This window comes from Dermacentor albipictus, chromosome 3, assembly GCF_038994185.2.
Source record: "Dermacentor albipictus isolate Rhodes 1998 colony chromosome 3, USDA_Dalb.pri_finalv2, whole genome shotgun sequence".
NCBI lineage: Eukaryota > Metazoa > Arthropoda > Arachnida > Ixodida > Ixodidae > Dermacentor > Dermacentor albipictus.
The window spans coordinates 157,565,714-157,587,258 of NC_091823.1; the positions used below are offsets into that span (position 1 = coordinate 157,565,714).

Consider the following 21,545-nt stretch of genomic DNA (forward strand, 5'->3'; position numbering starts at 1 on the left):
CTAATTGTGACCATGTTGTCCCTGGAAACTTTCCACCTAACCCACCTAACCTGTCCCCACCTAACTTTCTGCCGGCCCCTGCTACGCTTCCCTTTCCTTGGAATCCCGTCCGTAACCCTTAATGACCATCGGTCATCTTCCCTCTTCATTACATGTGCTGCCCATGCCCATTTCTGTTTCTTGATTTCAACTAAGATTTCATTAACTCGTGTTTGTTCCCTCACCCAATCTGCTCTTTTCTTATCCCTTAGCGTTACACCTATCATTCTTTTTTCCATAGCTCGTTGCGTCATGCTCAATTTAAGTAGAACCCTTTTGTAAGCCTCCAGGTATCTGCCCCGTAAGTGAGTACTGGTAAGACGTAGCTGTGATACACCTTTCTCCTCAGGGATAATGCCAACCTACTGTACATGATCTTAGAACGCCTGCCATACGCACCCCAGCCCATTCTTATTATTCTGTATATTTCAGTCTCATGATCCGGATCCGCGGTCACTACATAGACATAGTACAATAGACATAGTAGAATAAAAATAACACATCGTTTAATGCCTGTAGGCAAATTTGCTGAATTATCAAGGATACGATCATACCGTTGCCGACGAAGAATTGCGTCATGATTTCGTCTCGTTTATGATGCAGTAATATCTCAAATAAGACTTCGTAGCTTTAGGGCTAAAATGTGTAGCGAAACCGAGTGGCTTCAACGATGAACTGGATTACCTATGTCCAAATATGACTTGAAAGACTGCTGAGAGCCATATTTCTGTTTGTGACTTCTTCTGTCAGCGAGCCAAGGAGGTCACTGCTTAAGCGTTCTGTCCTTCCAGTCACGAAACGCCAATAGTAGTCGTACAATCAGGGCACGGATTGACGATCTCGGTCGATCAGTGCTTAGTGCTCACATGACAAGGACATTGCCTTACTGCAAGGGTGCGGAGAGATCTTGCCCGATGGCTAGATTATTCGTGATGCAGACTTCAGGTAACTCCAACTCTTCTAGCTGGATGTCACGGGAGTGAAAATGACTGGGGAGTTTGAACCAGGCGCTTGGACAACTGTTAAGGCGGGAATACTTAGAAGCGCCAAATGTCGGCAAAGGGAGGTCTTGTGCCCCGAGGGATGGCAGGTCAAGCCTTGTTGACAGGTCGCATCGAATGAACGTTCTCTGGCTGCCGGCCTGAAGCACCAATCGCACAAACGCGGAGTTACTGCACTGATGCCGTCTGCACCAGTATAGGTGTCCACGTCGCATTGATGGTTCGGAGCACTTGTGCTTCATGCATTGTCACTTTTCGTAGTCTGGTGGTTGACTCGTGTGTAACCGTTCTTGGGAGACGGGCTACCGGCGTTTCGTTTCCATATGGATCAAAGTGCTGAAACGCGATGTCTCGAGCAGTGTACGCACTTGAGTACCGCTGCGTTGCGGCACTTTCGTTCGACGTGTTTCTCTCTGCCATATTTAAAAAAAAACAGCTGTTATTATAAGCGAGTCGGCGTCTAATTTTGTCGGCTGGCAGTTTGAGGTGGCAGTCCTTTATGACGTTGTCGGGGTCATTGCACAGTGCGCAGCAACAATAGGCGTTCGGGGCAGATCTTGCGGCCAGCGCTAATGCTGACGGTACCTGCCGTGAGAGACACGGTTTGCATCGCCCGTGTTCGGCGGAGGTGTTTTTTCGTTGGGGACCTTGAAGGGGAACTCTTCTCTACTCTCTGCTTACATGTCCAGGCATTTCATTACCTTGCCCTCCTCCACTCGTCGAAACCTCGGAGAAGCCCCGCCGATGGCCTCAGTCTCCTTCATGCATTGTTGGCGTGTCGCGATGTGGCGAAAGATGCGCGCCTCCTTCTTTCAGCGACCGCACATGTTCAGCTGCGCGGTCATTCACGCATCCACCCGCTTGGCCCACATCGGTTTTCCCGCATGTCAATGGTATTTCATATACCACACCGTTGCAGCAGTATACAAACTGCTTGCCATGCTTTTTGCTCCTCGTACCCTCGCTCGCGACGCCGGCGCAGAGCTGCTTGTTTCCGGGTAATGGAAAACACGGCTGGAACGCCACGTCTGTTTGCCACCTTTTTCACGTCGTGGGCCATCCTACGTACATACAGAACCACGCGGTGACCGCACAGCTGAACATGTGCGGTCACCGAAAGAAGAAGGAGGTGCGCATCTTTGGCAACATTGCGCAACTTGCACTGCGTCTGACCGGGCGGCAGAACATTCGCCACGAAAACAATGCCTCCACTGCAAGAAGAGTGAAGCACGGTTCCGAGAGAAAAAGATTCTTGGCACAAGCAGAAATACAAAGGCACGTGAGGTTTTGGAAGCATTCCATATCAAGAAGAGAGGAAAAAGAAACTGTGTTAGTGATACTTTGACCGTCTTTAGAAGCGAAATGTCATATGTTGAACAGTTCGCCAGGTGATGAATTGTGGTCCTTGAGCGGAAGTCTGTGATTTTCCTTATATCTGCCGATTTTACAGTGAATAAAGATAGATGAAGTTGGCGCTTGCCCTGTGTCGTTCTCGCGTACGTGATTCTCTCGTGACGTAGACTCTTCCCTAGCGACGTTATCAGCTGTACTTTAGCCGCGCTTTGGGCAGGACGCGTATCGTTCACTCCGAAGAAGAGAACGGAAGTGCTAATGGCTATCGGGCCCATCGAGTAGCTCTTTCCTCACGGACGAAGGACAGCGTGCCCGTCTAGATCGTCGGCGGCAGCAACAGCGGGAACACGTGCGGCGACGGCGGGCCAAAATGAACGACGACGAGCGGGCCGCTAACGCCAAGTGAATGCGGTGCGCCCGGTAGGGCCTAAAGCACCGTGAAGCCAAGAAGCGCGATGAAATTTCGTCATGCTTAGATGACTGTGAATGCGACATATTGGCACTTACGGAAACTTGGCTCAGCTCTGAAATTACGGATGGCGAAGTGCTACCCGATTCTAGTGTTGACCCTATCTATCGCAGAGATAGGGACGACAGAAGAGGTTGTGGTGTATGGCTCGCCATAACAAAAACATATCACGTCATTTCTTGTGCCGATTCCTTCGAGTCTCGAAATTCTGTGGCTCTGTGTATTATTTCCCCAATCGAATGCAATTTATGGTGTATGCTACAGACCACCCGATAGCTCCTACAATTTCATTTCCGAATTACGCGAAAACATTACCTCTATTCTACCCAAATATAACAAAGCTGACATTTTTCTTCTTGGTGACTTTAACTTTCCAGACAGTGTCTGGCAAAACTTGCGAGGCCAATCACGTGCATCTTGAGAGTTCGTTCAACTAACACTTGATTTTTCACTTGTGCAATTAACAGGCAAACCAACTCGTATCAATAACGTTTTGGATGTTGTTCCATCGTCCGCGCCCGAGGCGGTTACCACTATCACTTTTGCGGATGGGTTCAGTGACCAGCGGTTACTACACTTCACAGTTCATATACCGTCATGCTCATGCCACCTGAACACGAAAGAAATATTTGATTACGAAAGAGCAAACGTCAGCGCTATTAACAATAGTTTGGAAAACTTCGTGTCGTCATTCTTATCAACTTTTTTCTGAGCGGACAGTGAACGAGAATTGGTGCCTCTACAAAGAAAAGTTAATGGAATTAGCACATGCGCATAAATCAAAGGTTTCATTTCGCGTTAGCTCATCGAAACCATGGTTCAGTAAAGCTCTTCGTACCTTAAAAATACAAAAAAGAAGCGTCTTTACAGGACTGCGGAACGTGCGGACATGCCTGTATCTTGGAGCAAACATGTTTTGTGATGTAGCCTACTGCAATGCCCTGCGTCAAGCTAAGCAAACGTTTTTCTCTTGCGACTTGCAATCACTGCTTCAAAACAACCCCAAACAATTTTGGAGAACGATCTCTCCCGTTAAAGATTCCGAAATTTCCCAAATACTTGATAGTTCTGGCTTGCCGATTGCACGAGAGCTTTCAGCATCTATCTGTAACAATTACTTTACGGCCGTATTTACAAAGGAGGACCATTCGAAAATACCAACACCCACAGAACTCGATTATCAATACATGGCCCTCATCAATATACTAACCACGGGTGTTGCTGAGCTGATCAACAACCTCAAGATGTCAACTTCTTCCGGCATGGACGCTATAAACTCAAAAATCTTAAAATATACAGCAGTACCCTCTAGCACAGTCCTTTCTTGCTTGTTTCAACACTCCCTCTCAACAGGGTAAGTTCCGTATGACTGGAAGGTCGGTAAAGTTATCTTTATTTTAAAGTTTGGCGATAAAAGCGCTGTTAACACTTACCGCCCAATATCACTACGTTCCCGGTAAGTTAATAGAACACATAATCTTTTCAAACGTAGCAAATCACTTGGAAACTAGCAAGTTCTTCTTTAAACATCAGCATGGTTTTAGAAAAGGGCTATCATATCAAACGCAACCATTCGAATTGACAACGGATATTTTTAAATTATGGATACGGGCCCACAGACAGTTTCCATAGACTTCGCTAAGGCTTTCGACTGCGTTGCTCATTGAGGTCTAATAGCTAAACTTTCATGCTTAAACCTAGATTCCCTAACATTATCTTGGATAAAAAATTTCTTGTCATTCCGTAAGCAATTCACCGTCGTCGATAACTTTATTTCAGGTATCAGCGATGTAACATCTGGTGTACCATAAGGAAGCCTATAAAGACCATTACTTTTCTTATCTATATTAACCACCTGCTATCCGAAATACCGTCATCCATTCACTTGTTCGCAGATGACTGTGTGGTCTATCGTCAAACCTGCTCACCTTTCGATCACGTCGCTCTCCAATGAGATCTTGACCATACCACTAACTGGTGCTCTTCTTGGCAAATGACCCTAAACACTGATAAATGCAAACTAATAACATTCACCCGCAAAAAGACATTTTCCGCTTTCGATTACTCACTGGATAAGAACCACGTCACACTCACCAATTCTTACAAGTAGCTCGGCATTCTGCTTACACCCAACCTGTCATGGTCGGCGCACATCGAAAAAATAACTGCTAAAGCCTCAGGTCCGCTCGGTTATCTTGAACGTAACATTCGCGATGCTCCTGCCCTAACCAGACAAATCGCCTATTATACATTCGTAAGGTCACAACTGGAATTCGCAGCCCCTATCTGGTCACGTTATCAAGCTTACCTAATGGCGACTCTCGAGACAGTCCAAAACCGTGCCGCCCGCTTCATTGTCAGAGATTATCAACGCGACTCTAGCGTGACTAGAAATAGGTCATCTTTATCCCTCTCATATTTTGATTCACGAAGAACCATAGCACTGCTTTGTCTATGTCACAAAATAGTCCAGAGCACGCGCCCGTCCACTCTGCCGCTCACTCGTCCATCTCGTACATCTCGGCGCCTGCATAATCATCTCAGCTTCCAGCGTTTCTTTGGACGAACCAATGCTTTCAATTCTTCCGCGTTACCGCGTGCCATTCAGCATTGGAATAACCTACCAAACGACATAGTTGACATTCTTGACCCTGTATCTTTCAAAGCACGCTTATGCATATCATTTCCATAATTCATCACAACTAAACGATACTGCGAACCTAAGTAAATAATTTAAGCGAAGCTGTATAGTTCTTTTGTTTGTTTTGTTTGAATGTTTGTTTTGTATTACGTTAACATTGTTAGAGACTTGTTCTTTCATCTTTGCCAGCTACCATTTGTATAATTTCTTGGCACTCCTTTTTTTCTGTTGCTACTTCACACAGTTGTATTGCTTCATTTATCGCGTTATCTATATTGTTAGATATTTGTTCTTTCATATTTACTCGCTAACAATGTATAATTTCTTAGTAGCCCTTTTATTTCGCTAATTCCCTGTATCCTCCCCTCACGCGATACTCCTTCGGGAGCCTGTGAGGTAACTGAATAAATAAATAAACAAATAAATAAATAAATAAACGGTCTATACGAGTGAATTGTATCTTCTACCCTTGCCTTTGGAACCGAAATTCATACTAGTTTGTTTCCAACTGTCGGGTATTCGTCTATCATTTAGACTTTTTTCTCGTGCTTTCAACAGAGCTTGTTTACTTTTTGGTCCTGGTTCATTATTCAGCCTAACGGGAACTTCGTCGTTTAGGAATTTTCGGCTTCCTTCCAATTGAAGAATGTCAGCACCAGCTCCTTTTCCATCTGGTTCTCTTTCGTGCGCTCTTTCTATATTCAGGTGCAACCTCTTCATAGCCTTGGAAAGATGCGGCTATTATTTTTCGGACGTAATTTAATGCCACTGCCGCTTCCAGCTTGTTTCCATCTTTGTCTAGGATATGTTGTATTGTTGACTTCCTGCCTAATAATTTTATGTGGTTCTAAACTATTCTAGGTGCGGCCTTCTTTTTTTCACGTATTTCTGACAACCAACGTTCACTTTCACCTTTTATCTTTGCTTGCACCAGTATTTGAAGCATAGAGTTTTCGCTCGGTATATTTCCCATTTACTGGTTACTTCATCCTGCTGCAACTGCGCCTTATTTGCCTGCCTGTGCTCTCGAAATGCTCGTTCGGCAGTCGCATCACGTATCTCCGTTACACCAGCTTTTCGTTTTTTTTTTTCCTTTCCAACGAACATGTTGTTTCTCTTTGCGTATTTCTGCCGTTATTACACTTAGAAGCTCACTATATTCCCACTCTTTATTTGGCCTTTTGCCAAATTCTTCCTCGACTCTAGTGACAATATTTGTTTGTTCAGTGTTCAAATTTGGACAGGCCATTTTGAACTCCTTGCTCTCTTTCCCAACTACATACCTCATTTTCAAAGTGATGCGTTTATGGTCACTCCCTATGGTGCTGTACCCTTCCTCGTCAATGACCATTTCTCTCAACTTATCATGAATTCCTTCTGTCATCAGACAGTCGATTGCCAGTTTCCCGCTTTTCACGTTATCTGCCCTTCACACTTAGGCCCTGTGTTCACGATAAGGAGGTTATGTTTATCACAAAGGTCTAGCATTGACTTCCAGTTGGTGTCGGTACAGCAATCTAGATCATGTATGTGGACATTCACGTCACCTAATACGATCATTTCTTCACCATTCCCGAAACCCCTAATATCAGCACTTAATATCCTACTAACTCTTGATTCTATTCTGTGCAATTATTTCCGGTCCACAAATAAGTTCCGCCCAGACAAGTTTTTTTACACTCACTGTACCTGACAACCAAAGATGCTCTTGATATTTTCAATTAACTATCTTAAATTTGGCTCCCTGATGGATGAGAATTCAGACTCCCCCTGCCTTTCTTTTTGACTTAGTTGTGTTGCACCCTTCCCAAACGTAATTATCAATGACTGGCGGCTCTTTCGAGTCTATAAGGTGCGTTTCTGTAACCGCATACTCCCCTATTTGTTATCTTTTTAACTGCGCCTCAATCTCTGACCTCTTTTCCTTTCTTCTGCCGCCCTGCATGTTTGTGTAGCCTATTGCATGACGAGCTCTCTTTCTTGTTTTCCTCCTTTTTCTGTTATAGACGGCGATGCTATTCTGAGGTTCCAATAGGGGACCTTCTTCATTGCTACCTACTCTGGCCTCCTTAGCGCCCGTGGGACTCCTTAAAAAGCAACAGCGTGACCAGCAACTCGCCAGCCCACTTCTCGTCCAGGCCTGTAGTAAAGGGGATCCCGTCTGGTTCAAAACCACCACACCTTCTCACTTCGCTGTTTACTTCGACAAGCTCGGAACCTTTCTCTCGGCTCATTTTCCCTATTGCCTCGTTAGCAGCCACTACGGCTCTTTGTACGTGACTGTCGCGTATAGGCACCTCCGGCACCGTTCACACCACGATCTGCACCTGGGGGGGATAGTTCGCGCAAGTCGTCCACCCCCTTCGCCAAGCGCTGGGCTAGTCCTCTCCCTTTATAACCAGCCAGCGAAAGTGTGCAGCGCCGCAAAAAATAATAAAAAAAGGAGGAAAAAAAGGCGGGGCCCATGACGTATGGGTTACGCGATCCTCGAGGTCCGGTATGGGAGAACGTAGGGAAGGAATTTCGCTTGCGGAGGCTACACGGCGCGAGTGGAGACAGTGTTTCGCTATGCAGTGGAGCTCGCCTTCTGAAATCATGGGTTCGCGGCACTGAAATATTTGTATCTCGGCCAATAATGCGCCAACTTGAAAAAAATTGCACCAGAACGCTCCCTAGAGGACACGTAACAACTTCCAGCGTGTAATCAAAATTTGCCATCGGACCTGGTGAGGGGTCCTTTAACACATTAAAGAACGGGTCATCCTTTATTGGCCTGTGGCTGCTAAAGCGGCATCTACCTAACCTCCCTCCCACCCGGCTCCTTCCGGGTGAGAGGGAGGTTAGGTAGATGCCGCTAACGTAACCTTCGCTCCCTTTGCAAGGAGCGCTCCGTGTATGGCCTTGTGGTAAAGCCCACGAAAAACGACCATGTAACGCATAAGTCAAAGAGGAAATTATATGCAGGGTTGTGCTGCCGTTGATGGCGTGGGGATGAATGCGGAAGAGTAGCGGCGGCAGAGCGATGCGTGGTGGCACGTACTGCGAACATCACTTGCCGATATATATATATATATATATATATATATATATATATATATATATATATATATATATATACAGAGAAAGAGAGAGAGAGAGAGGTGACTTGCCTCTCACCCCCTCGAAAAACAGTTGTTATGCCACTGCTCCGCGTGCAGCAGGTGGAGAGGCCAGACCCCCATTATTGGGGCTTTGAGCGACTTTCTGTAGACTCTAGTGATCTTGGTCGGATCTACAGGCGCCGTATTCCCGGCTTTCAAAAGTGGTGGGGGGGGGGCGACAAATGGCCTGCTCCCGCCCAGTCCTGAAAGTGTGTGGGGGGGCAAGCAGCCGCCCCTCCTTCCCCCCTGTAGATGCGCCTATGCCTCTCGGTCACCTGGCGACATAATAAAGACATCTGTGGTCATGTTAGAGTAATGTATACATGATTACCGCACCGAAAGCGGTAACAGAACGCCCAAGACCGGCGAGCAAGCAGTGCGACCAGCCCCACCAGCCGCTACCGCAGCGGCCATATTGCTCACTACGTTGTAGCGAAGTGACGCAGCCTTTAGATATGGGCGTCTTGCGCTGGAGTTTGAAGTATAGTAGCGGCGCCTGGTGGCGGCGCGGGAAACGACATCTGGGTCGTACCAGCTTGGGTCGTATTGAGCCCTGGCTGTGGCGAAGCACGTTTCTAGGCCGAGTTTTGCGTCGATTCGCACTTTTTTCTGCCCTGTTGCGAGTGCGAAAAGGCTCGTCACTTCTCACAGACCATGCCGACCACGCTGCGAGCTCGCCGCAACCTATAGTTTAACGAAAACGGACACTCCGTGTGCCGTGGGACGTAATGCATGGGAGCAGACGGAATCGGTGACGCCGATCCGGAGAGACCTAGCCCAGCCTCGAAGAGGCGTCACCGTGATTACTTCTAAATCGCGGGCTGCCATGAACACGAAGGCCTGAATCCCAACATCAGATTCTACCATTTTCCTTCAAGGCCTCACGAAGTGGACCGTCGGGCGCGCTGCATAGCTGCAGTTCGTCGCGCTGAGTAAGCGAAAGTTCGCGCCATGCTGACTGCTTTGCCTGTCTTGAAGCTTGCTTGATTATCTGCGTTCGAAATTTCGGTCTTTTGCACCTCCAGTCCCGACAGCAGACCGTCATAGCAGCAGGCATGGCATGGTAATTCACGATTCGAGACCCGGTCGCAGCGACAATTAACAATTCGACCGATGCGAAGTGGTAAAGTGACCAGGTGTGTGCAAATGCCCACAAATGGCCGGGCTTATTCAGTGACAATTCACTACCCCACTACAAGCAGCACGGTTAGAGAGTTAAATGTGCTCATATTTGACCTCAAGCCAGCATGTTGAGGCAGCGCAGCAAGATAGTATTGATTACAGCAAATCGATGTTCGATCGCTGTCATTAAAAGCTACATCAAGCGAGCAGCGCACGAGCTCGCGCTGCAGCACGATTCGCACGTACGTGCGAGCTCATATGCATTGCATCAGTTATAACCAGTTACTGAAAAGGACAGATGGCCGCTACTACAACGCAGGCATAACTACTTGTTTAGCGGCATGCAGACAACAAAGATTGCAGGAGGCCCACCGTTTCGCGGCATGTCGAAAGACCGCTGCCGTCGCGGCGCGTACAATCGTGCGCTCGAGCAGTTCGTACATCGCGGCGCGTATGTACCGTCGTGTGCTCGAGCAGTTCCGTAGACATGATGTCTGCTTATCGCGGCTGTGCATTCATTTATAGCAACCATTTCCTCGCGTTCGTGCGCCTGAATTTAGCAGCGTGCAAACCTTACCTGAAGTTCCACTTCGTACGCGACTCGCTTCACTTGCGATTGACACCGCGCTAAAACTTCGCCGCTTAATTCTTGAACGGCGTGCACGTATTTGGCACTGCATAATTTCTTGCCTTTACGCAGCGTGCCACCCCTAAAAAAATCTTCGGCGCCCGATATTCGCTACAGGCCGTGGTACCACACAACCGAAAGTGGCGGGTCCATATTGTAAACGTGCTTTCCGAAGCTGACGACCGAGCTTGGTACGACCCATATTAGGAAAGAGGGTGCTTTCTAGCACCTTTTTCGCAGCGCCCCCTGGGCAATGCAAGAGCCCCATCAGACGCATCAGCTCACCCGGGAGACGAAGATGAAAGGGGATGAGCTCTGGCAGGGGCAAGTCCAAATCCACAGGTACGACGACGAGAGTAGCATTTGAACAACTAGGTTTATTCACTTGGCATCTGCCGTAAGTTTATACTGTGCAAAAATCTACAAACCGAACGATGTCATACCCGTCGTCGTCGGCCTGCCTGACCGGCCTGGTCTCCCGTGGTGAAGTTGCGCCGTCTGCTGCTGTCTACTTGCTCACACTCAAAAACTACTCGAACTATTCCTTAAATAAGTTTACACAGCATCCAAGAGAAACTTTTCTCCACCAATGGGCTATTTCGTTACTCCGACCAATCAGGCAAGCCGACATCATCCAATAAGCGTCAGAGTTCAAGGGGCCCAAAAAATGGTCGCGTCAACACTCCGTACACAAAAGCACTCTGACCATAACTAATCAGCTTGTGACAGCCGAGCGTGGGAAGACGACGCGACATGTGCACGTGTGACGTCAGGCGCGGCGGTGGCGGCGGCCGCGCGCCAGCACTGCCCGCGGCGCCGTCGCGGTTATTTGTGTACAAAGGTTTGCCCCCCACGTCAAGGAGACCCCAAGATTCCCGGAAAGAAAGCAAGGAGGCCCGCGGTACACTCTCTGCGCGACAACGTAATGATGATGATACTAGTTTTGATTTTGCCAGCGCATTCTCTCGGTCGTATACTTTAGTTCACAACGCCGCCGCTACTCTTATTTCCTTTGCACTGGTGAAGGTACCGTTTCACTTCTCTAAGTTTACATAAGTGTTGCGTGACTAGGGTGCCTCGAAAGTAGAGGCGATGGCGCTGCAGCACCGCCGCCCTCTCCCTTTCTCGAGAAGGAAAGAGAGCTGGAAGGAGGGAGAGATACCCAGCTGTGACTTTTCCTCTTTCGAGCACCCACACTCTATAGAAAGGTTTACACCATTTGGAGTGCCGCTTCCGCCACACAACGATAATCATCATCTGCCTTGATGCGTTTCCTTTCTTGAAAACGCCGCGCCCGCTGCTTTCCTGTTGGGAATGCTATCATGCTGATAACGCGCATGCCGTTCGATACTGGAAAGTACCGGGATCGCGGCGCTAAAGAAAGGAAACGCATGAAGGCAGATGACGATTAACGCTGTGTGGCAGAAGGGGCACTCCAAAGGGTGTAAACGTTTCTTAGAGTGCATACGCAGGTGTGCTGCACTCTTTCTCCTTCCCAGTTCTGAGTGCCTTCTCGACCGCCCCATGATCTTCTAAGCTCTCCCATTGGTAAGCTCTTGTAAGCTCCTCTATCACTTCTCCAAAAAGGTGACCGACTTCACACACCGCAGACCGGCTTCACATAGTTCTCTCTCTCACAAACACATTGATTTTTCTGCTTTGACACTCCGAATGCTGGCGCTATAATATTTGGCGCGTTATACCCGTAGATGAGATTTCGACGACCGATACTGTATTTTCCGCAATCGTTGCACTCCGATTGTCACTTGTGTTTCTGTGCGCGAGTTCGCCCAATAAAGCATTAGGTTCGTGAATGACGATTTTGCTTCTGTGTGGTTTTTCACCGCCACTATAGCGTAAGAATATTTATTGGCATTTGTTTTAGAGTAAACCCAGAGCGCTAGGGACAATTAACGATGCTGTAATTGCCATGTTCTAGTACTTGTGGTCTCATTCCAAGTTTATTGAGGGCACAGCAGTTCATAAGGAGTTACGAGAAAAATAAACAAACAAACAAGCAAGCAAACAAAAAACAAACAAGCAAGCAAATGTCCATGCTCTGTTAAAGCGGTGGAGAACGGTAAAAAAGGATAAATAAAAGAACGATGCAGTGTCACAGCTGTCACACTTGTAGCCAAAAAGCGACAAAGGCAAAAAAGGAAAAGTATTCTTAAAGACCATCATCAATGTACCATTATGTGGAATGCATCTTTCATAATGGGATAACCACCGGGAACACCTATTGGTGGTGGACACACACCCGGAAAGTCATCGTACTCGGGGTTCATCACGCCGAACACCTCTTCTTCGAACTCGTGGTCAAGTTCCCTCAAATTCTCCAACGCGTCATCTTCGGCAGTGTAGGCGATGGCATCCTCCCCTTTACAGGCGAAATGATAAAAGGGGCGAAAATTTGCGGTGTCGGCCAGAATGGTGGTCTGGTTCCACGAAGAGTCCAGGATGTCGCACACTTCTGGCAGCGACAGGATGCCCGCTATCTTCGTCAGCGGTCCCGGAGGCCCATATCCCAGTGGATCGATGTCGTACGGCTTGCTGCTGCTTCCGTTCGCGCACTTAGCCGGGTCGATCTTGTACGTCAGTGCCACAAATGGATACAAGTGGCAAAAGGCGGGGCGGTCTGTTTGGTTAAGCTTTTGCGAGTAGACTCTCATTTCCCGAATGGTGTACGTCGTCGCCTTTCGGTTGGTGATGTTACGCGGGTACTCGTGGTACAACACGATGGTGTGGTAAGCCCGTCTGTGCGCCAGCTTGCTGGTGTTGTACGATGCCCGCTCGTAGGAACCGTATGGAAAAACAAAGCCAAACGTGCGGTTATTGTGCTGCAAGAAAACGTCGTTGGTGTCATTGTAGAGCTCTGCCAGACTGCGGTTAAGCGAGTCGGGTGCGTTGTTCCACCACATGCGAATGGCGTCGTAGTTGTTGGCTTTCATCCAGGCGAGCGCGTTGTTTTGGAACGTGGCCTTCTCGTTGTTGGCGTTGTTCAGCAGCCTGAGAAACGCCGAGTCCGGGCCGCGAACAACGAGCCACACCTTCAGGTAAGGGTTTTCCGCCTTGAAGTTGGCCATGCGGCGCACGGCGTCCCTCGGCGGAAGGTCCACGTCCGGTAGCTCAGGCTGCAGCTGCATGTTGTCGTCGAGAGTGTAGCAGCAGTACATGGCGTAGTGGCAGAACATGTACGGGAAGTAGGCGATTCCGTACGTGCGACGGTGACTGCGAAAGCCCTGTTTGTCCGCCCAGAAGGGACAGAGGTAGCTGTGCAGATAGGTCCAGATTGGTAGCGTATAGTCTTGGCTGTAGAGCCAGCTGTCCTCTGTCGTTGTGCTTGGCGTTGGCTTGGTCGTTGCCGGAGTAGTTGTCTGCGGACCTGTCGTGCTCCCGCTCGACGCCGTGGCAGAATACGGTGTCGCCGGTGGCGACGATTTTCCGCTGCTGCCGCTCTGGTTGGGGTATATAAAGACAGCTGGTTCGGTCATGCCAGTTCCTTCACTCTCTTGAGAAGAACTGCTGAAGCTTCCGTTTAATGACAGCAGCAGCAGTATAAGCAGAATAAGGAGGAAGCAGCACAGTGCCACAATGATGGTAGGGTGGTTGTCATCCTCACTCTGCTTCGCGTCTGTGCTCACCTCGGATGAGGGGCTCACCTCGGACCAGGGGCTCACCTCGGACCAGGGGCTCACCTCGTACCAGGTGCTCACCTGACTCATCTGGCCCGCCTGCATAGCTACAGTGTTGCCGACACGAATTAAGAGCTAAACGGTCACGAGAAGTGGCTGACCTGACCTGACCTTACCTGATCGACCGGGGACACTTGCAGATTGGTAGCTTCTAGCGAAGCGAAAGAGCGCAATCCACTACGGCGGGCATGCGCGTAGTCAGGCGCTCGCAAGGGGGCAAGAGCGCGGTAGAACAGCTGCATTTTCAAGTAAGGATGGTAACTAAGCATGACGATACCTTGTACAAATCTGAAGTAGAAAATAGCTTTTTGTCGAATATCTGGGATGTGCACCGTATATAAATGCGGTAAAGGCTTGCTGTTCAAGCAGTGCGCGTTTTGTTAGACATAGCGCACTAAGAAGAGCAATGTTTATAGCTTCTTGGCAAATTTGTTTCATTATCGAACTTGAAATCATACTGTTGCAAGCGAATAATTGCGTCATGATTCTCATTTATGATGCAGGAATATTCTAAATAATATTTTGTCCTAATTGTTTTAATTAGGATTAATTTATTAATTGCTTTGCAAATACTGTAAAGAAACTTCAGGAATATTTCCCTAGGGCTGCATATGACGTAACAATAAAATCAAACGTCACCTCCGGATATTTGAGTGAGGTAACTGACATCGATGTTTGGGATGTAATCAAGTCATTTTCCATAACTAGAATGCCAGGATATGATGGGATATAATTTCGTGAGATATTCTTCAACTTTGCTTGTTTGAAGAGTGTGCTGCTATATATTTACTCAGAAGTATTTAGGACGGCTCAGATTCCCAACACACTGAAAATAGCTTTAACTAGACCAATTTACAAAAAAAATGGTAAAAGGCAACAGTGCGAAAGCTATAGACCTATAGCAATCTTGCCCGCATTGTCGTATGTTCTAGAAAAGCTTATGCGCAAGAAAATGGTTTCGTTTTGGGAAAAGTTTCACCTACTGTCTAATTCACAGTATGGGTTTCGTTGCAAGAGAAGCACAATCACACTACCAGAAGACTCTGCAAACGTAGTTAACCGAGAAATTAGGCTTTTTGGGGCTTTTTTTACATCTGAAGAAAGCTTTCGGCACGTTAGATCACGAAATACTCCTTAGAAAAATTAGCTCAAATAGGATTCCGCGGGCCTTTCATAGAGGTTTTTAACGACTACTTCTAAAATCGATATCAGGTCTTTCGTATTGAAAATATAGACAGCGAGTTAATATACATAAAGCATGGAGTCACACAAGGATCCGTACTGGGCCCACTGCTTTTTAATTTGTATGTCAACGATTTAGGCCACCAAGCACTGTACGTAAAGTTATGCCAATTTTCCGATGGTACTGCTTTAATATTACCCCATGAAAGTTTTAAGGACTGCATTACTTTGTTACAGGACGATATATACAAAATAATGGCATCGTGTGAGAACAACTACATATTTGTGAACAAAGGAAAACAGAGTTAAACTGCTTTCACAGCCCGTACAAAACAGTACAGCTAACTGAACACCTATACATGCATAGCGGTATAAAGATTGTAAATAGGGACAAGGTGCCTCAGAAAGGCCGGCCTTTCTGAGGCACCTTATCCCTGTTTACAAACTTTATACCACACTGTACTATTCCATCTATCAGCCTCTTTTCTCGATTTTGTACTGGCACAGTGAATGCTGCATTGGATGCTCTTGCCAAAGTATGCAGTATGCCACAAAAATAAAGTACCTTGGTGTTATTTTCGATGAATATTTCTCATTTGTCCATCACATGCAACATGTAGCTAAATGACTCCGAGCACTATGAGCAGCCATGTACAAAATTAGATCAGCATGCAACGCTCGCTTAAGAAAGCTCGCATATAAGTCTCTAGGTGAAACCGTATTACGGTATAGCATTACGATCTACGGACTTGCTTCCCCATATAGGCTAAACGTGTTAAATAGAATAATACAAGAAATACCGATTAACATAACATACGGAACAAACAGCAACTCCATCAGCCACAGTGAGCTGATGGCAGAATATGGTACACTTGATGTTAAACAACTTTTTCTCCCCGTAGTATTTACGGAGCGTTACTTTGATGAATCCTTTCAAACAAAAAACGCTAAAATTGGGGATCTGTGCAAGACTGAGATATTCGTTCGGGCTAAAGCATTCGCGAACTATGGTAAAAGAAGGAGATCATTTTTTGTTCCGTTCTACTTTAATAAAATACAAGTTCCCAAAGTATCGTCATTTAGGAAAATAGGAGATCTTGTACGTGACACGGTTCTGACAAGTGGCTGGTAATAGCAGAAGAAAACCATGTTGCAGGACTTTTTCTGGCGAACTTTCGCTAATAAAGGTAAAAAACAGACTAGAGTATTGTGTTTTTGTATGTGTATTGCGTTCTTTTTACTTTCTAATAGTGACTGATGACTGCTACTCTTCCAAAAAATTGACAAATGTATGTGATGAATCAGAGGGTTGTGCTGTAGATATATTTTGCTACCGTAATATGTCTTTGCTTAAACGATTGCTCGTGCAGAGACAAATACTAAAAATTAGCCGAGCGATGGTGGAAAAGGGAGAGGGAATGGAAGGGAGGAGGGATAGAAATTGTGAACTTGTATTACGCCTTGTTGAAGGCAAATGCATTGTGGTCCGCAAAAAAGCATCGATGCTTTCGCGAACCACAGGTTACTGTTTGTGGCACGTATAAGAATTTTAATTTTGCTGTTGCACTTTTTATTTTTTTCTCTCTTCTTATTGTTTCCTCTGTTCTTAGAGCACATGCAGACTGTGTCATTCGGGCCAGAGCACTGCCCAGTCCCGCTCAAAAGCACCATTGCTTTGGCGGGCTGACAAAATATTTGATTGCATGTTCTGTGTTCTAATAAAGAAAGAAAGAAAGATCCATATACTAGCCATCATTCCCATGGTGGCCTAACGATGGCCGCGCCAGGGTTCCCTCGAATAATAGTTGTATGGCAGAAGTGGGCATATATATTTGTAAGCCAGCGCCAGGGACGCAGGCAGCGCAGAACACAAATGTGAGGAGGGTGCGCTGACTCCCAACTCCGAACTTTGCTGTTGCACTTTTTATTTTTTTCTCTCTTCTGTCCCTCTTTCTTTCGCCCTCTTTTTTCTCCGCTGTCTGTGTCTGTGACGCTGTTTTGTTATTATGTTACCAACCCAACTCGCACAGCTATCCCTATTTTTGCAGTGAAATTGGGATGTTAAAAATGTCAAGCGCCGTCTACTGGCGTGGCAAAAGGCGTGATGAAGCAAAAGTGCTCGCCCGACAGAACAGCTGAACGCATAGCGGCTGCTTTCATTCGTGTTCTGCAGTGCCTTAACACTGCCGTTCGCTGCAGTATGCCAAGGAGGGAACTCGTGGCAACACCGACAACAAGCTGCGCATAACATTTTTCGGCAATAGGCGTGGCAAAATGAACCAGCCGTGGTTGCCTACTAGCTATGGTGCGTAGCTACTGGGCACGAGATCACGGGGTCGAAACCCGGCCACGGCGGCCGCATTTTGATGAGCGCGCAATGCGAAAACACCCGCGTACTTAGATTTAGATGCACGTCAAAGAACCCCACGTAGTCCAAATCTCCGGAGTACCCCACTACGGCGTGCTACATAATCAGGTCGTGGTTTCGGCACGCAGAACCACAGAATTATATTAACTTGGTAAAAATTAGTGAATAAAACGAAATACGCATGATAAACAGTGGTGGCGAACGCAGGCGAAGTTTCCCACCTCGTTCATTCTTGCCTGCTTGTTTACTGAGACGTGTAGAAAAAGGTGCCCCCCCCCCCTCCGTTAAAAAGCAGTTTCACCCTAAAGGCGAACCGTCGATAACAATTTATGGGACAGCTATGCGAAGTAAGGATGGTAGTTTTATCGACAGCATAAACTTGCAAGCATTCGCTTACTAAAAAAATTATCAGACCTTGGTGTCGGCGCGCAGGCAAACGTAAACACGTCACACTCGATCATTGCTGACCCTCGCTGTCAAAACCGCGGTGTGAGGAAGCGCGGCAGAGGGGGCCAGTGAAGTGACCTTCGTGCTGGCTATCGCTTAAATGCAAACTGAGCGGCGAGAACGCATATATAGCCCCATCCTATATGGTCGCCGCGGGTGTGTGCGAGGCGATTAGAACGACGCTGAAGTAGCGCGCGAGTGGAAAAACAGAGACGACAACGACGTCGCGTTGACTGCTCTGATGAAGTGCTTCCATACGTCCTCTACGCCGGCTTTCCCGTCTCCTACTAGGCTGCGACACTGGTGGAGGTGCGGGATAGGATTGCCTCATGCTCGGCACCCCTTCGCGGAGCCATACCTCGAAAGCGGAATCACCTTCGTTCGTCGAAATTCCTGTTCACCGGTACAGACGCCACCTGCTAGGCCTGACAACCGAGTTCAACCCTTTGCAGGACCCTGCTGGAACGCGTCTACCTACTTCAGCCATGGCTACTGCAACTCCATCGCAGGTGACGCTGCAGAATCCTAAGATACCAGAGAGTTTCCATGGCGACGCTTTTGAAGATGTCCAAGATTGGCTTGACCAATTTGAGCGTGTCGCCAGTTATAATGACTGGGGCTCCCAGCAAAAGCTGTCTAATATCTACTTCGCGCTTCAAGACAGCGCGCGGACGTGGTTTGTGAACCGGGAGCGAAGTTTGACCACATGGGATACCTTTCGCACCCAGCTGCTTGACACGTTCACTAGTAGCGACAGAAGAGACAACGCGCAGCGCCTACTCGAATCCCGTATTCAAAAACCAAACGAGAGCATTGCCATGTTTGCAGAAGATATGACCCGCGTTTTTCGCAGAGCAGACCCTGAGATGGCCGAAGAAAAGAAGTTACGCTATCTCTTGCACGGAGTGAAGGAGGAACTGTTTGCCCGGCTTGTGAGGAACCCACCAACGACAGTGGCCGAATTTACCAAGGAGGCTACCGCTATAGAACGGGCACTACAGCAACGGTACCGCAAATATGACCGCAAGAGCTCGCCGATGATTACTTCAATTCTACCTGAGAGCTGCAGCACGTCTCTGCGTGAAGTAATCCGAGAGATTGTGCGAGAGGAGATCCGGCAGCTCGGGATCTCTCCCATGGCACCAGCGGTGGCTTCTGTCGCTGACGCAGGCGGTGCCGCGACGATTAACCTACGCGGAAGCTGTCTGTCGTCCACCTCCCGCCACTTCAATGTTGCTGACAGCATCGATCACTACGACGCAACCATCACTACTACCCCCGACGCCCTATTTTCGACAGTCACAGCCGCCGCCAACTATGCCGTATCACCGCCAGTCGATCGCTGCGCCTCGTTTCTACGGCAAATCCCCTGCTGGCTACCCGCTTCGAAAGACCGATTTGTGGCGCACCGCTGACCGCCGGCCGCTATGCTTTCTTTGAGGCGAAGCAGGACATGTTTACCGCGCATGCCCCTACAGCGCGGCTGGGTATGCAAGATTTCCCAACTGCAATTACTCTGTGTCTGATGCTGCACGTAGCTGCGACGGAAATTCTACAAACTTTCGGCCAGAAGGTTCAACGACACCTCGATTGCGTTCCCCTTCTCCGGCTCGTTACACCCCACCGACCCGTCGCGATTTTTCTGAAGCCTCTAGGGGCAGGTCCCCTAGCCCGCGCCGGAGAAACTAGAGGCAGCGACCTCCGGGGGTGAGGTTGCAAACCGGCTAGATATCCAAGCGCCCCCATCTCCGACGATCGACGACTCTACAACTCCGACGACTCCAACCACACCCCCTGTAACCGACGCCATCAGCGCCGATCTTGTCGTTTTCATTGACGGCCACCAAGTGGCCGCTCTCGTCGACACTGGTTCGCATTTTTCGAGAATAAGTAAAAAGCTGGCCGATAAGCTGAGAAAAGTGAAGGCGTCGTGGACCGGGCCCAACATCAGAACTGCCAGCGGCCAGTTGATGACGCCGATCGGAAAATGCACAGCCGGGATAGTAATCGCCGGTGCAACCTTTGCCGCCACCCTCGTCATTCTCTTTGAGTGTTGTAAGGAACTTATATTGGGGATGTATTTCTTGAGAGAGTACGGTGCAGTGATTTATGTCCGTGACCTCGTCGTCCCATTTTCTACGAGCTCAGGCGACGTCGACCCCGCGGAACACCAGCGACCCCGCTTACGTATCGCCGCCGACGACGTCACGCTTCCGCCGCGAAGCTGTTCCCTCGTACCTGTAATCTGCGACAACTTGAACACCGGAACCGGCGTCGCTGAACACATCGACGCACTGGTACTGAGTCAAGGGGTTTCCATTGCCAGGACCATAATTAAAGTACACGACGGACATGCTGAAATCCTGCTGACCAATTTTACCAGGGAACGTCGGCACATTGTTAAAGGCACGGCTGTTGCTTACTTCGAGGAATTTACTTCAATACAGGACTGCCTCTCAGTGGAGCACGCGACGGCCACCGTGGCCATGCCTGCCCCTGTGGTTGACATCAGTCCCACCTTATCGCCCGTGGAACGCAACAGACTTCTTGAGCTCATCGATGAGTTTAAGAGCTGCTTCTCATCCACGGCATGAGTTAGCCAGACGCCGCTCACTAAGCACCGTATTGTCACCGAAGCCGACGCCAGACCAATTCGGCAGAATCCTTATCGTGTAGCACCTAAAGAGCGCGAGGCAATACAAACGCAAGTGAAGACGATGCTTGAGGACTGGGTTATTCGGCCATCTAAGAGTCCTTGGGCATCGCCTGTCGTGTTGGTGAAAAAGAAGGACGGCAGCCTGCGCTTCTGCGTCGACTATCGAAAACTCAACCAGATCACAAAGAAAGACGTTTATCCGCTAACGCGTATCGACGATTCACTGGACCGGCTACGAAACGCACGTTACTTTTCGTCGATGGACTTAAAACCGGCTACTGGAAAATAGAAGTTGATGAGAGAGACCGTGAGAAGACCGCTTTTGTGACGCCCGACGGACTTTATGAATTTCAGGTGCTCCCCCTCGGTTTGTGTTCTGTGCCGGCAACGTTTCAACGACTAATGGGCACGGTACTCTCAGGCCTCAAATGGCAAACCTGTCTGGTGTACCTCGGCGACGTGATTGTTTTCTCTGTCACGTTCGAGGAACACTTGCAGAGACTAAAGACGGTCTTTGAAGCAATGCGCTCAGCTGGTTTAACTTTGAAACCTGAAATGTGTCATTTTGGTTTTGAAGAACTTCATTTTATCGGTCGCGTTGTTAGTCGTAAAGGTGTCCGACCTGACCATGATAAAATCTCTGCCGTCCCTAATTTCCCAACGCCATCAGATAAAAAGGCAGTGCGATGTTTTCTGTGCCTTTGCGCCTACTACCGACGCTTTATCGCGGAATTTTCGCGTATCGCATGGCCATTGACACATCTTACTAGAGAAGATGTCCCATTTGTGTGGGGTGGAGACCAG

At 48.1% G+C, this 21,545-nt stretch overlaps 2 protein-coding genes across 2 annotated transcripts in view; one reads left to right on the forward strand and one right to left on the reverse strand.

Moving 5' to 3' along the window:
• The window catches only part of LOC139057638 (uncharacterized), a 146,932-nt gene that overhangs the window by 41,847 nt on the left and 83,540 nt on the right, over positions 1–21,545 (forward strand). The window lies entirely within an intron of this gene.
• LOC139057010 (uncharacterized) lies at positions 12,327–19,233 on the reverse strand. The gene is made up of 2 exons (XM_070534811.1): positions 19,142–19,233; positions 12,327–14,324 (listed from the first exon to the last, which is right to left on the reverse strand). The coding sequence occupies exon 2, from the start codon at positions 14,131–14,133 to the stop codon at positions 12,577–12,579; it is 1,557 nt and encodes a 518-aa protein (XP_070390912.1). The 5' UTR covers positions 14,134–14,324; positions 19,142–19,233; the 3' UTR covers positions 12,327–12,576.